This window comes from Patiria miniata, unplaced genomic scaffold, assembly GCF_015706575.1.
Source record: "Patiria miniata isolate m_02_andy unplaced genomic scaffold, ASM1570657v1 HiC_scaffold_8, whole genome shotgun sequence".
Taxonomy (NCBI): domain Eukaryota; kingdom Metazoa; phylum Echinodermata; class Asteroidea; order Valvatida; family Asterinidae; genus Patiria; species Patiria miniata.
This window is the reverse complement of record NW_024037075.1, coordinates 9410012-9427344: the sequence shown is the minus strand read 5'-3', so window position 1 is coordinate 9427344 and position 17333 is coordinate 9410012. Positions and strand designations below refer to the sequence as shown.

The window sequence follows — 17333 nt, the reverse complement described above, 5'->3', positions numbered from 1 at the left end:
CTCCCCAACTATATCCCCCATTTACATTTAACTCCCCACATTTTCATCCCCAACACTACACCCTACCCGATCTACATGTATGATCGAGTAAATCAGCTTGTACATTATGAAGGTACATGTACCGTACGTGTATATATTTTACAACATTTGCAAACATCAAAAAATGAAACTACCAAGTTGAAATACCTTACTTGACTATGACGATGGTCGGCTGACCATCGTTGAAAAAAACCCTGACTTTTTCCAAATACTGTCCCCACTTTACCAAATGTTAAGTCCACATTTTCTTTGCAATTGGTTGGTTCCACATCTGTGAACGAGTATAAGCCAGCCAGTCTGGTTCCCCAATCTGACAATTCCCTGACTTAGAAGTACTATAAATTGCTCTGTTTTGTCTGAAGTAGGGTCAGGGAACCAGACTACAAGAACAGCATTTTTTCTGTTTTTTTTCCAGCATCTATGAACACAAAACTTTAAACAGATCAGTGTAACAATATTTGCAATAAAATACTAACCCCCAAATTCATCCATCATTCTGAAAATTACAGCTAAAGCAAATGTTGTTTATTACCTTTAACGTACATCATTATATCAACGTGTACTACTTCAATTTTGCTTAACAGTGCAGGTACATGTACATGTAGATGTACATAAACCATGTACACCCATACATGCAATATGTACAAAATTCACTCATGAATTTGGTATAAACATTTACATTGCATGCAAGTTATGTCAAGTAGAAAGAAAACAAATGTATCAATGAACTTGAAGGTGTACTTACAATGTACAGTACATCACTGCACGCCTAGACACTCTATTTGTATTCTCATTCTGTTAATTTCTGGTGTTCCAGCTGATATATCAGCTTACATTCATACTGTACATGTACAGGAGATAGACGAAAAGCTGATAGATTGGCTCAAATGGAAAGCCCATTGTATTAAATTTGTGTAATTAAAGCAATTACTTCAATGCTCAAAAAGTTAATATTGCGTCACACGTATGTACATACATGTACATGAATGAAACTGCCATTTTGTCTGTACACGTATGCTGACAGCATGAGCTGTGTATGCAGAAACCATTGAGCTAGATATTAAATGTACACTACAGAGCTACATGTAACTTACAAAGACAAAGTACCCTGCTGGGCGCATCCATGTGCCTGTACAAACCTACATTGTACATTAATGGAAGGTTAGAAACTTTGTGCTTTTGGCTATATGTATTTGCATATCTGCATATGTACGTGTATGCTAATCAGATGTGTACATGTAAATGAAGCCTACATGTACATGTACGCCCAAAACCAAGTCACAGAGTAAGTAAATGTGCACTTCATTTTTTTCTGTGCAAACAACTCAAACATGCACAAATGCACTTCTGATGGTTTTCTTCACGGTTTGATATGAAACGGTGCATATATGTGTACATGTACATACATGTACAGTGCGGCCACATCTGTTGTATACTCTCGTGTTTGCATTTAGAACTAACCGCTGAAATTCCATTCCTTCTAATATATACATGTATTCTATTATCACGCAGAGAGAGTGAGGAGTTTTTGGTCTACATGTAGTTGTTTTGTTTTATTATTATTATACATGTAGGTAGCTTTATGTCAGAATCCCTGTGCATTTATCACATGTACATGTGAGTAGTAGCAATTAAATAAACTAGACTACAATCAAGAGACAATGTAGTTAATTTAAATATTGAATATAGAACTGAAGTAAATAACATTTACACATGTAAATCACAATTGAAAATTACAGTTGAAATTGAGGTGAGATCAGTGTAAGCTTGTTTTTCTCTCAGACTACAGGGTGAGTCAAAAATAATGAAACCCACATGTCGGGACCATTGTTTTTGTGAAGTTCTGCATGTACATGTAGTATTTCAAAATCTAGGATATGAAAGCCCAATTTATATTATTTTTCTCTTTTAGTACAAGAATCATTCAAATCACTCATGTAATTTTCAAGTTACGGAGCTTTAAACACAACCACAGTTTTAAAGTTCTGTCCACGGATCACAAAAAAGTAAGTGTTCTTTCGGCAAAACAAAAACAATTCACACAAAATGCACACTTTTTTGTGATCCGTGGACAGAACTTTAAAACAGTGGTTGTGTTTAAAATTCCGTAGCTTAAAAAATACATGAGTGGTTTGAATGACTCTTGTACTAAAAGAAAGCTTATGAATTTTGCTTTTATATCCTAGATTTTGAAAGTGCTACATGCAGAACTTCACTAAAACAACAGTCCCGACATTTGGGTTTCGGGTTTTTTTTTTACTCACCCTGTACAGTTTAGTTGAATCACCAGTTTGTCCTACATGTACGTTATAAAAATGTTGTTGAGTGAAGATCTTATTTAACTCTTTGCTGTTAGATAGCAAAAGTGTTTAGATGTAGCTTGCCTTGCCATTAAAGCTTCTGTCCTTTTCCTAATCCTTTTCCTAATGTACTACAAAATCTCTGTATTTTCTTGAGGTAACTGGTTGTCTATAATCCCGAATGGTTTGGGTTTAGGGTAGTATTCCAGTGTCTTTTTTGACTGGAATTAGACCAGAAGGCATTTGCTGTTAATACCCTTGTGACACGTGACTTCTCTCGCTTACTCAAGCCTGGCCCAAGTGACCGACTCGCCGAGCCGGTTACTTGGGTAAGTATCCCATAAGGCCATGCAATGTCCGGCGGGCGTCTCATCAGGCCGTGTCCGAAACAGGCTTCCATGGAGCATAGAGCTACAAACCCTATGTAGCTCTATGCACGGAGCTACGGCTACGAATTATCGTCAGCGTGTCCCCGCGTATTTTCACTGGGCGTGGACGTGCTCTAGACAGTTAATTGATTTGGATGCAGCCTGGGAAAAATGTTGCAGCCTGACGCCACTTCCGCAATTGTGTACAAAGTCTATGGAGAGTCAAGAAAAAATTTTCCTTACAAAATTGAAAATATTTCTCAGTCCCAGATTCATGTCTTATCATCATTTTTGCAATGAATGACCTTTGATGCTATATGAAGAAAAAAGTGGCGTCAGGTTGCAACATCCCCCCCCCCCCCCCCCCCCCCCCCCCCCCCCCCGGAAAAGCAAAAAAGGACGGGGAAAAAAATAAAATAAAATAAAAAGAAAAGAGGCGAGAAAGTCATATTGGTGTAAATTTAATGGGGGGGGGGGGCAAAATGTCCCTATAAATCGAGAATATGTTGAGAAAAACAGGATTTTTTTTGGAAAACATGTTTTGCCCCCCTCTAGAAAAAATTCTGGCGACGCCCATGTTTCCAGCTCTTGCACGAAACTTTACCCGAAACCATTCATTTATTTAGCTCCACTGCGCATGTAATGTCTGTCATTACGCGAGGAGCCAGGCGGGAGTAAGCTGGGGGGAGTAATCGAATGCACTCTATGTGTTCTGACCTAAAGACCTTACACAATTTGATTTTTCTGTTGGAAATGGCACTGCATAAAACAATGTGAGGGGTAAGGAACCCTGGGCTAGCTAAAGCAGAGACAGGAAGCTCCTGGTCCAAGCAATGTTTGACATATTAACATTTATGTGGTAGGCACTGAGTTATTCATACACTGTTTTACATGTCTGAACAACTTGACCTGGCTGCTGGTACCGTGCAGTGTCTGCAACGTTAGCCATGGGCATGATGAGTAATGTGCAAAATGTAATATTTTCTGCACCTAATTGTGTCAATTTACAATAGAATCTAAAGTTTCTATTAACATTTATGGGACTGCTTCTTTTTTCTTCTTTTTTTTGCAGTTGAGAAGCCTAAAGCAGTACGAGCAAGTCCTATTCGTCGCACCAACTCTCTTGATACAATAGCAGTGCCATACTTGTCAGGTTACTGGCCACGGTCTGAGGCAGTTACATGTCCTGTTTCTACCACCTCATCCTTATCCAACAGTCATGAGCCTAATCAGAAAGACCAGTCAACACAGGTAGGCAGACAGGGATTGATATGTTGTGTTGGTTCATTCTCTTCATACATCTACATGTGTGTATGTAGAGCCACCCATTTTATCAGATGTGGAGCATGCTTTCAGAAATGACATACCCATGCCAATGCCTGTGTACATTTTTCCAGTTGGTTGGTTGCATTTAGGTGTTATGCGATTGAGACTGGTGTAATATCATAACACATCATACAATGTCTGCTGTGATGTAGCCCCATGGCATCGTGCGCCATTGAGGGGGTGCAAAATGTCACACCCCCCCCCCTCAATTGTACATCCATGGACTATTATACACATATAGATTGGCAATGAGGTCACTAGTGCATGTCTATGCACCCCGAGGGAGGACTCTTCTGGTCACTCACAGGCCCGAGGGGGGCATAGATGTGCACTAGTGACCGAATTATGCCAGTTGTATATGTGTTGTATAACACACCTCTGTCCAAAATATAAAATACGAAAAGAAACTTTGTAGGGTCTTACAATTGAACTGTTTTAATTCAACAATTGCATGTAACTCATAAGTCCCTCGGAGTTCTTCTGAGAACCACATAACTCACTAAGAGATATCGTTCACATGGTGTTAGAGCTAACCTCCCATTCATTGATCATGTCCACCATGCAAACCTTTTAGCCTCATTTATTTCATAAGCAATTCAACAATAAACAATTCAACAATAAGTTGAAACGGAGGGTGCTATATTCAGTCCAAAATTTTTGAGTATTGTGCCTGATCGGGCACTATACTCCGGAAATTACGTGCGCGTGATGTCTTGGCACACATCTATATTGTAGTTAAAGTTGACTCAAATTTCATGCACTAGCCTATATTAGTGAACCCCACGTGACCGTGTTTCAGCCAACCAGGATAAAGAACCAGAAAGAGGTGTCTGATAAATCACAACGGGCAGACAATTGTTTTGTTGGTCATATAATGCTGTGGTTAGGGTCAATGAAAATTTCAAATGCCAAATTGTTTATTGCATTAAAAAATCAGCAGCATACTGCAGTGTCTATCCTTGAAATGTTGGCAGTTCAAAGTTTGTGCATAAACATGATAAAGCTTGTAAGAAATGTATCCAGAGATTCCACAAAAGTGTCGTTGACGAGAAAAATCTTACATGAAACATATGCTGAATGTAATGACAAATCTCAATGATGAAGACAAGCAATCATCTACAGACTACCCACTGACATGCATATACTTTCTCTCTGGCTGTATCTGATCTCTTGTATGGAGTTGTTGTCTAGGTCTTTGATCTTACAGCTACATGTACATGGAAATAAGCAGACAATAGACATAGTTGCAGCTCCTGTTGCCCATGTGGGACATGTTCTATGTACTATATTTATCATGATGACAAAGTTCAGTAATGACTAATTTTTGTTTGCTTTTACAGACAGAGGAAATAGACAGAAAAGGTTCATCCCACAAGAGATCGTCATCATGGGGAAGTGCAGACAATCTGAAAGAGGTGAAATAAGACCAGAACTTTGTCCCATTGCACTGACTGAGCATGTTTCATGCTTGACTCTCTTTACAATCGTTGACTACAATGACATTGACAAGAATTCCAGCTTTTTCATGTTTTGGGGAAAAATTCTGGCATTCCATCCTCTTGCGTGCCAAAATATAAATCTTCATTTTGCATGTGCGGAGAAAAAAACAGCTACCGTAATTTTCGGAATATAAGCCGCAACTTATACGTTGATTTTGCCCATGAAAATGTTTACTGCGGCTTATACACAGGGCGGCAGGGGCCAAGTTCGCGCAAGGACTATAGTTGACCAATGGTTAACTAACGTTTGCCCGAACTCTGTCTAGTCGACGATGGTTGACTACGCTAGTCGACTATTTGGAACCAGCCTACTGGGGTTGGTTGCTTCGCTGGTAACCAATAGCCGCGCGCATTCATAACGCTAGCAGAGAGCCAGGATCCAGAAGTTTTGCGATGACATTTTGACCAGCGTTTGACTAGAGACGTTCGCACGTTGCTACTAGTGCGCAGGTGTAAGGTACGTCACAAATCAACCACTAGTCGACTAATGGTCCTTGCCCGAACTTGGCCTTATACGCCGAGCCTTGAAGAATAAAAATGAGATTCACATGTGTATTTAATGTACTGGTATAAGAAGAGATCTGTTGCTGAAATGAATTATCAATTAAGAAAGTCATTAACAAACCGAAACCACGTCCCACGTAAAGATACCGAGCGGTAAAAAGTACGGTGAAACTGTCTCCGATCGACGCTATGCAACAAGCCGTACATGATAGTACGAGTGCTGCCATGCAGCATGATTTCCCCCAGCGGACCACACCATTTGTGGTAATAAAGGGGTGTACTTTCTTGGGAACAATAATTACCAATATTTCTGCTGTTTAAAAAAAGAAAAAAAGACGACTAATACTTTTTATGGTGTTCGAAACATTTCTGTATTCGATAATCATTTGTTCAATGTCACAATATAATTCTTTTTCTTGAAATGTATTCAAGAAACGATGTAAAACTCAAAACAGGGACTAAATCACCCCTTACAAAATTAATGGATTCGTCCATAAAAATGACAGCATCGTTTGACTATTTTCGAAGAAAGTTATGATCGAAACTTGAATTCTTCAACCTTACTACTCGTTGGTAATCACAAAAATTGATAAGTTTTGAGGTAAAAGCGAAACTGTTTATTCTTAGGACAAAACAAATCAGCATCTGTTGCCACAAAGCAAGATTTGTACGTAGCGCTCCAGTCCAGACAACACACGGTGGGTTGCATACTCTCTCACGTGCTGCGGGAAAATGTTGTCATTCGCCGGCGCAGGCTGCCGGGCCATGCACTAACTTTTAAGGCCGGGGACTGGACGGGCATGACGGGGCAGCCGGCAGCAATTCCCGGTGTTTATTTCTCATCATCAATTTATTTCCACATTATTTTGTTTGTATGAGTATCGATTGTAAATGGTTTGATATTTTATAACTTTTGTAGCCCTTTTAGTGTACATGGAAATGGTTCAGAGCATTTTGACTAGCATTTGGAGGCCTTACAAAATTGAAACCGCTGTGGTCGGTGCGGCTTATACGCCGGTGCGGCTTATACGCAGACTTCAAATCTTAATTTGCAGATTTCTGCGTGCTGTGGCTTACACGCCGCGTGGCTTATATTCCGAACATTACGGTACATGTTGTCATTCAGCCAATAGGAAAATTTGTTGCGCGTCATTTGATAGTCGCCCCATCAGCTTATAAGAAAATTGATTACGTGCTATGTGTTGTCAACGTGCTAGACTCACATTCACATTGAATGGTGAGTGATAGAATGAAAGCCAAGTGCGGTGGTATGCCAGTCTTGGATGATGAAGCATGCAGTGCTCCATGATTGCCATGCTAACACGTTGCATCAATTGTATGTATTGTACGTTCGTTTGTTGACATACGTAACACGTATGCTTAAGAGTCTTTGGGGTAATTGCAATAATCATGCGTTGTTGGGCGATACAAAACATTCATTACAGTGTGTTAACTTTAGGCTGGAATTCTTTAAAAAAATTGTTCCCTGTTTGCGTTGAAAAGGATGTAACACTATTGGAATGGACCTTGGGATGGACCAACTAATGCATCTCTGTAGTCCACTGACAAATATAAATGCCATGTTAAAAGGTTGGCAACACAGAGAGATGTGTCTACAAATAGATCGGGTCAGCAACGATCCTCTTGTTTAGTTGATCTGTGAATCTGTGTTATATCACAATGAGGCACTCTGTGTGAGATTTTGCATTGTTGCATGATTCAAAATGTGAATTATGGAATTGACACATTTTCTACAAATTAAAAAAAAATGTATACAAATATCACAGTACAACAAAATCCTAATTGCGAAATGGTCCATGGTCCACAACTTGACAGGTGATAACTATTTAGGTGTGAGATGCAGTGTGGTCATTATGTGATCATCATTCCTATTGGTATTTGTTGGTTATTATTGTTATGACAGAAACTACGACAACAGCTACGTAAACAGGGTAGTCGCCAATCTACTGCCAACACACAGCGTGCTTCACCTGTACATGCTAATCATTCCACTGCTGCAACATACACAGCGCCCTCCAGCAGTCCAGCAGCACCAACCAATCAGCCTTTACCTCGGTCTTCTGCCATCCCAGTCCCAAATAATTCCTTGAAGGCACCTACTCCTAAGATCCGAGGAAGTGTGGAAGGTTTGAATCAAGAGATTGAGAGACTAGTGTTGCAAGGAGTACGCCGAGAAGATGATACAGATAAGGTACAATACTTAATTACACAGACAGGGCAGTTGGGGACGATTAGTGCTGTTTCATATATGCCTCAATAAGTTGCCATAGCTGGCCCATGTACAAAATTCAATTGTATAGTTACTTTAAAAGTATTAGGTATGACCTGCAAACAGCATGCCCAGGGCTAGAAGGTGGCAACTAACACCAGTGAATCTCCAAAGGCTCCTACCATGGCCCATTCATGACAAATCCAATTCCAAGTCTAATCTCCGCCTCTTCTCGACCACATGGCCTGAGTTTCTCATTGTGCTCGCACACACAATTAAGAACTATGCAGATCAATGTGACAACCGTTAACTGAAGAGTTATTATCATAATATTCTAACATTCTAATACCAGGAAATATGTGGCACTGATTGGTTAATGTAGCACAAATATGTTGACATCACGTGTATTTGCAGCTGACTTGCAGGCATGTACAACTGTACATGCCAGTTGACTTATTGCTTTGATGCATGTTGTTTACGTGCAAAATTCGGTTCTTTTGGTTTCAAACAATAACTTTTTGCACCTTGAGACCTATCAAAAATATACACCAAATGAAAACAAACGTGCTGTACCTGATCTGAATGGAAAAAAAATATTTAAGGTTGACAAACGATGCATAAAAATGGGAATTTAAAGTAATGAAGGGAACCGTCCAACGGTCCGTAAGGTACAGTGCAACCTGCGGTATCCGTGAACAAGACTGTGATGACCGATGTGTTTAACCGCTAGGGCTACAATCATGTCAACCATGTCAACAGAGAAAGGCTCCAGACCACGTGCAGCAAACTGTGCAAACAGGAAGAAATGAGGGCTCTGAAAGCTCGTGGTTTGGGCGGAGAGGGAAGTTCTACTTGACCTCAGAAACTGAGATAAACCACTTTGAGTTGAACTAGCTAAATTTAAAACGGTGTCTGAACACTCGGTATGTTTTAATTTCAAGACCGGCCTCCCGTGGTGAGCAACCATTTTAACTTTGACTGTTTTAGCTAAAACGCTGTCTGAATATCTCATGCTAAGTTTCTTTTTTATTTATTTGCTTCTCTGTGTTATATTCGTTAATTATCTAGCGAGGCGTTATCATACAAACTCAGGAAGTGACGTTGGATGGTCGTCGTGCACCCCCTCCTGTTCTAGCAAGTATTGATACTGGTACACAAACCCCTGCTGAGAACCAGGATGATGGCAATATCAGTGAAGAGAATGGTAGTAGAGGATCAGGCAGTCGCAGTCACTCAGTATCACCAACATTTCAAATGGATGGTTCACCATCTCGACCTTCTAGTAGGTCAAGCTCTACGGGTAACGGCGAGGTCAAAGGGGAAAAGGGTAAGTCATTTACCTCTGAGGTATAAGTCATGTCTGAAGCAGGTGTCTAGAGCTATGTCTACATGTATTGACAACGACCTAGACAGTTGCTCTTGACAAGCAATTTGGATATAAAATTGCATGCATACAGTTGTACTCTCAACTTGTCTTCATGCATTGCATCTAATGCTAGGTATCTGTAGGAGTGTGATCATTTAGGAATTGAGGGTTACTGGTAAGCTTGAGAGCTAATCCCCATCTCAGCTTTACCAGAGATCTAGTCAGATATGCAGTAAGATAATGGTGAATGTGTGGCAAACTTCATGCGTCTACATTTGCATTGAAATTCACCCACGTTGTAATGTGTTTTCAACAGTGAGAATACAGTAAACTCCGGCTAAACCGACGTCGTATAAACCGTCATATCGCTTAAATCAGCTGTCTGACGAAAGTCCCGATTGTCTCTAATGCATTTCTATTGACATTTTCATTTCTAAGTCGGCCTTTGTAAGCCATCATTTCGCCTATGTCGGCGTGTTACTTTCAGTCCCATTTCCTCAAAACCACACAAATTCCTCTGTATAAGTCGGCATCGTGCTCTGCGGTTTGTAAGAAGTGTCGAGTGAAAAGTCCCACACACTGCTAACTGACATCTGTTTATCAATGGCACGGCCCGTGATTGATGCATCGGCCAGCACGTGCACACTAATCGCACGTGTACACTGTTTCATGCACAGTCTGTACATTGTGTGCATCGTTCACTTACACGAAGTACATGTCCATTCCGTACCATCAATACCAGTACCCCCTCTTGACTGCACGCATGCGCTCTGTTAATTTTGGGGGTCCCCTTATTGTACCAGTACCATGCGCACATTTAATTCGTGACTGTACGTATGTGCACAATGTACACTACATGTACATGGACGTACAGTATGCAAGCGATCTGTATATCGTACCACTGTTAACGCTAGCTGGCCACGTCGTCCTTGCTTCGTATGTACGTACATGTACATGTGTACATGCATGATTTTCTGTGATCAATACCACAGCCTGTTTGTGATGATAAACATTGAGGATATATTTGGTGGAATCAACCATGGATGTAGAAATAAACCAAGGTAAATCAAAGCGTTTGAAATTTAGCCATGAATCTTGTTTGCATGATCCAGATACAGATGCGCATAGGCCATTTAATTCAATCTATTTTTTCACTCCGTGATTCAATTTGTGTATTTGTGTAAGTCGGCAAAATGACGACTTGCAGCAGAAGCCGACATTCGCGTAAGTCGTCACAAATTCTCTGGTCCCAAGAGTGTCGTCTTAGCCGGAGTTTACCGTATTTATTTTGACGTCACAAATTGGTGTTTGTGTTCATTTGCATGCTGTGAATGAACCAGCCTGTGATAACCTCAACATTGCTCAACAGATAAAGCATGAGACTTGAATTGAAAGTGTGAGGTGTCTTGAGCTGTGACATAATAATGTTGTCTGGTATATTAAACAGGACATATGTGTGGAAATGCTTGGTAGCCCTTAGGAATCTCACGCAACATGTTGAATCTTACTGTACATGCAAAACACCAGTCCTCATTCTTCATTGCTTTTTAATGTGTGTGTATTTTGCACAGGAGAAGCATCGCCAGATTTCCATGGTGGCAAGTATGCATCATCGCCTAGTCACAATAGATCCTATCAGCTAACCAGAGACCCACCTGATGGCTGTGAAAAAGTGCGCTCCATTGAAGAGCCAAGGTTAGTCATCATCACAAATTCATGAACAATACAAGTCACTCGTGATGTAGTGCACCGCCAAGTATTTGCATAGAGAAGCCACATCTTCATCCTGTGTTTACATGTGTTCATCCATCTGTCACTTTTATCCCATGCATTAGGAAGCTTAGGATTTCTTTATAGCTTTCATAGCGCAAATGGAAATAGTTCAGGCTAAACTGCGCATATAATTGAATACACCATTCAATCAGCATAAAACAAATTGCCCCAAAAATATTTTGACCTACCTACCCTATTTTTGAAAGGCATGTAATCGGAAGCAGAACTTTGGGATATTTTTGGGCCTAGTTGAACAAAATATTGTCAGATATTTGTCAAGTTTTCATCCTTTTGGGGAGGGGGGACTTTTTTTGACCAAAATGGTATATATGAGTGGGATTTTTAATGCGGTGGAGCAGTTTTAGATGTCTGGTTGCGGATAATTGGCAACCAGGGCCCATACCGGTTTGAAACCAGACATTTCAAACTGCTCCACCACACTTATTTCCTGAACCAGACGAGGCAAGCCTTGTAAAGCTGGGCACACACCACTATTTTCCAAGGGGTGTTTGGGCCAAGGTGAGGCAGTCAGTCAGTGAGATAGGTACAGACAGGACTGTGGGCTGGCTCTGTGGCACCAGCACAAAAACAAACAACTGAGTTACTTTGTATATAACATGCCTTAAAACAAACTGTTTCAAGCTGCCCAGTTTGGGACGTTTTGTGTTCAATGGATAGTGTTGGCAGTGTCTGTCTGGCCTTTTCAGTGGTGAGGACTTGAGTGGTGTAGTAAATTTAGCCTCCCGAGGTGATCCATGAAGCATTCTATTTGTCCCGAGGCGAAGCCGAGGGACAAATAGAATGCTCCATGGATCACCGAGGGGGGTTAGTTTTACTGCACCACGAGATAAAGCAGTCAATATTTGTTTTATAACACCTCTCCCACAGATTCTGCTTAATTTTAAGCAATAACTGATTAATTTAATCTGAATACAATACAAATTTGCTTTTTTGAATACGATATTAGTTGAAAATTAACTTGCACTTCACTACCCCTTCATGAAATGTTTGAAACCAGCTCTGTAGCACCTGGCTTGGAAACGATACGCGCAACGCACAACGCACATCTCTATGCATTTTGCACACAGTGCGTATAGTACTTTGGTTGCTACGGGTATAGTACTTTGGTTGGTATGGGTATAGTACACATGTACTTTTGGCTGTGCACTGCAAGATAGCAAAAATAGAAAGTACCATGTGACTCGCTGTCTGCCAATCAAGACACAGAATCTGTGGGTGAGGTGTTATAAAAGTCACCAACATCAGATGGTATTTCGTGCACATGTCATCAAGCCAGCTGTGTTGCTAATTTTTATTTGCTGCCAATGTGAAAATGAATCCCAAATGAATCAGAAATATAACAGCCTTATACTCTGATACATCATGTCTGGCTATCGGATTAAATGGATGTACTTTGTTCCCTTTGCAGTCGAATTCCACTGTTCATTGAGGGTGATCTTGAGTATTGTCCAGACAAGAAAGTATCTTTCAAGCTCAAACCCAGCGATAGCTCAGCATTCTGCCCTCTACCCAACTACCCACCTGGGGAATTTACTAAAGCCCTACAAGCTACAGTTGCTGCCACACAAACACAGAATGCTGCATGTGGAGAATAGCTACCGCTCAAATCATGGAATTCATCATTGTGCAAGTGAAGATAAATGTAACATTGATGACATGATGAACTAAGGGGAAACACAGTTTGAGAGGAAGTAGTACAAACTTACTGGTCCCAAGATGCTTCCTGATTTGACCCACACAGAGCGAAGAACTCTGTCAAAATTGCTGAACGCTGAGGGACACGTCATGGTGTAATTCCCTACAAATATTTCACTTCATACATATGCATAAAGCTGAATGGTTTCCACCAAAAAGAGCTTTAAGGGGTAAGGAGTTTTATGAGAAGTGTGCTTCTAATAGGGAACTTTATCAATTGTTATTAATATGACTGAAGTGTACTAAACATGAAGTGTCCCTAGGTAGGGATATCCATTGGTAAACCATTGCAGGGTTACGTCTTGAGTTCTAGCTGCCTAGGCTTGCATGCAATGAACTGAACATCTAGATTACTTCATACATTTACTTTGCACAGATCTTTGGAATGAAGCCAATTGGTGAAACTACATTTATTGATGTCATTAAATTCTCATTAAACTTTTGCGTGAAGTACCGGTATAAACCAATCTCCGCATTAAAACTGATCAGTGAATGGCCCGAGTGTGTACATTTGTGAGTTGTACGAACAAATTTTAACATTTAAAATGCTCCCTCCTCCCTCTACTATTCCAAACTCTGGTGGGCCATGACCAGGATAAAACTCTGGCTAATGGTGATATTCTAAGCCCCCTCCAGTCTGATTTCTGGATCGGCCCAAGGTCAGAATTCCTGAGTGCTGAACCCCTGCATGTAAGGGCAAGTCCAGCTGTTTGACTGCTGCAGACTCTCTGCGGAATTCCTAAACCAGTCTACAGGGTGAGTCAAGAAGAATGTGACCTGACTAGTATTTGAATCTTCACATAATTTGCATACTCTAATCTCAAGTTATGTTTAATTTAATAAAAAGATCACACAATTCAGCTGGCCTCCACTGATCATTTACCGCTTTATGAACTGATGCATACCCCTCGATTACAATAAACATACAAGTTTTCCTGCATCCATGAATGAACAAACACTTGCAGAAAAGCAGACAAAAATCGCCATCAATATTTTAGAAAAAGAAGAGTTCACATGTTCCTTATATTCAAAGCACAAAGTCTGACAGCAAAAATAATGTTTCATTCTTGACTCAAATGATTAAAATCGTATTTGAATGCCTGTGTGAAATCTGTAATCACACTCGGCTCAATTGCTTCCAATGGCATTCCACGGACAGCTATAAAAATAGGTTATTTGAGTAAAACATGCGTAACTTCATTTGTGTATCCAGTTTGATTGCTTTTTAGGAAAAAAAATCGTTAATCCAGGTCACTTCTTTGACTCGCCCTGTATAGTTAATAAAGCACTTGTTGAAAGTGAAAAACCAACTTTAATGTTATTATATTGTATGTTTCTACATATTGGGGACTACTTTTGAAAGTATAAAGTAACTACCGGTATTACAAGCCAGCAAAATTACTTGGACCATAATATCAATGATTTGCTGGATCAGACATACATGGACATGTACATTGATATATTGTTTTGGGTATGTTTCTGTGAACATCAGTCACATTCTCCGGGATCTGTACTTTGTACTGCAAGTAATGGTCTTGTGTGCTAGCATTTTTTTAAATTTCATTTTAGTTTGATCAAGAGATCTTTTGAAGAATATGTAAGGATCTTAACCAATGCAACATTTGAAATAAGTTTTGTATGTATTTAATGCAGTATATAGCAAGTGAATGTTAACATAGATGACCTTTGACCTAGACTATCTGTGGCAATGGTCGTTCACATTGTTATACGTGTATTAGATATGGACAGAAAAGTCCAAAGTGTAGGTTCACATATATTGCAGTTTTGTTTAAAAGCGTGTTTGTTTTTATTTTTTTGAAGTTTAGATGGCTTGAGATGTTGTACATGTATTTTATTCAAATAACACAGCCTTTGCTGTATTCAATGTAAATACATTTTTGGTTTGTTTTTTATCTAAAAAAATGTAATGTGTAAGCTCAGATGTGTTTAATGATTTGTAACTTTGTGTGCATGATTTAACATGTTTGTTAGCATTACTATAATGCAAAGTGCTATTTTGTTTTTGTTATTGACTGTTTAGAAAGAAAGGCAAATAGAATGATGGAGGGCCTGTTGTTGATATCCTGAGTGGCTTGCTTGACACATACCTCATGTTTGTTTATTGGAGTCAATACGTTTCCTTTTGTAGGATATTTTTAAATTAACAAGTCCTAGCATGATACAGATGACAAGCCAAAACACTGTTGTGATGCTACAAATGTAGATGAGGCTAGATAGCAAGAATGGTGTGACACTTTTTGTTTTGTTTTTAATAGATGATTCTTACCAAAGAGGACAAATGTTTATTACCAACATATCAAATGGACCAATTGTAAATGAAGTCAAGTAACACGGATTGAACTTTGCTTTGTTTAATTATGTGAAGGCCAACAAATAAGATGGTGTTGCAGAGGATAATGAGGATCTAAAGATGGTCTTAACTTGCAGTGAAGTGACGTAACTAGCTTTGTCTCCAACATGATATGGAATGGAAAAGTGTTTGTGACATTGCGAAGTAATTACCCTTTATAGCTAGCTAATACACACATAGCTACGCACATGTATCAGAGCATATGTCCACATTATGGCACATCTTTTTGTTTTGAAGTATATGTATTCATTATGTCTTTAGGAACTACATCCAGAAGTGAGCTACTAATTCACGATTGAAGATCCATATGAAAAGAGTGAATAACATGATGAACATTCCATGATTGATCGTAACTCACAATCCTTCCAACCAACTATTTCGGATCAGACTATGTGTCTTGGACCTTGATGGAAGGGGGAAAAATAAGTTTATGAAAGCACAAAGATTAGGAATACAGAGATTAGGAATACAAAGAAAAGTCTTGCCTGTTTGTCTGAAACTGACATGTCCAATTGTTGAATGTGTCAGCTTTGTCACAGTACCCTAACATCTAGGTTTGCATAAATTTTGATAAAAGTAAAATTTAAGTAACCCTAATTTATTCCATTTCGGCCCCCTTATTTCTGCCCTTTTGGATGGACTGGAAAATATGACTTTGATGTTTTTTCTTCAGAAAATAAGTTTTCATTAGTGTTCCTAGTGTGTCAAGTTTTTGATGTAAAACTTTTGCGGCCATACATGCTAAGTATAAGCTGGCTTTTGTTTTTGAAAGTGCCATGCAAATACTGAACGAAGAGAATATTGGATGTGATTAAAAGCCTAAGAATTAGAGGTATCTATTGAATGTCAGTATTTGGGCAAAGTACTCCAACTTCAAACTCCAAAAGTGTTGCTGAATATAAACTGCCATCTTCCAAGATGGTTGAGAATGCTTATGTATCGATTGTATTAAGCTAAATGTTAGTTTAAAAAGCTGTTTCATTTTATGTCTTCAAAATTACTTCACCAGGTTGCCAATTTTGATGTTTCCAATGTAAAATATTTTCTTGGCATTAATGATTACATTCGCTCTTGATGTTCTGATTTCAAGTTCAATTTGGGAGCAAAGTTTTACCAATAAGTCTTATTTGGTCTGTTGATTTGAAATGTAGTTTTAGTCTTGATGAACAAAAAATCAGTTCTGGAGATGAAGTAACATTTTCTGTGGACATAGTTGTTGAGAAACACCCGTACTTAAAAGAGAAAGACAAAATAAATGAGTCTGGATTGGATAGTGTGTGAAGTCTATTGGAATTGATTTGACTGATGAGCCACTTAGGATTTGGGTGCAGAGAGTTAATTAGTATTACATCACATAATGCTCATGTCAGTACTCCATACACTGAAGCAAAAAAAAGGTAAAAGTCACTTATTTCAAACATTTGGAAATGGGTTGCATTTATGTGGACAAATTCAAACAAAAATGAATTTACAAGATGGGTAGGCCCTAAATAATACATGTACGTGGCTGCGCGATGCCAAAAGTGAATTTTGCATTCCCTAAACATGCGTATACGTGCGACGTCATATGGATACGTATTCAGATACGTGCAATCTTTCAAATTTGCCAAACCTCTCTATTTAAACAAGAACCCTTTAAAAAAATGGTGCCCTTTTTTGTCATCTGCCATTATGGGTGCCTGTTTTGAATTTTGCACATGTATCATCCCGAAAAGCACCACGTATTGTCCATTAGTGTGCATAATCGTCGGTTTTGAACAGCCCCCCCCCCCCCCCAAAAAAAGCGACAAGCTTGAAAAAACAAAAACATATTTCATTAAAAGAAGTGGTCACCTCATAGA

The 17333-nt window shown here is 39.4% G+C and overlaps 1 protein-coding gene across 1 annotated transcript in view; it reads left to right on the top strand.

Moving 5' to 3' along the window:
* Positions 1 to 16768, top strand: part of LOC119719566 (protein FAM117B-like) — a 37339-nt gene extending 20571 nt beyond the window's left edge. The window contains exons 2-7 of the mRNA XM_038189040.1: positions 3780 to 3958; positions 5374 to 5448; positions 7961 to 8248; positions 9335 to 9593; positions 11204 to 11327; positions 12835 to 16768. Of these exons, the coding sequence (XP_038044968.1) occupies positions 3780 to 3958; positions 5374 to 5448; positions 7961 to 8248; positions 9335 to 9593; positions 11204 to 11327; positions 12835 to 13021 (1112 nt within the window). The 3' untranslated portion in view covers positions 13022 to 16768. The remainder of the gene's footprint in view (positions 1 to 3779; positions 3959 to 5373; positions 5449 to 7960; positions 8249 to 9334; positions 9594 to 11203; positions 11328 to 12834) is intronic.
* The last annotated feature ends 565 nt before the right edge of the window (positions 16769 to 17333 follow it).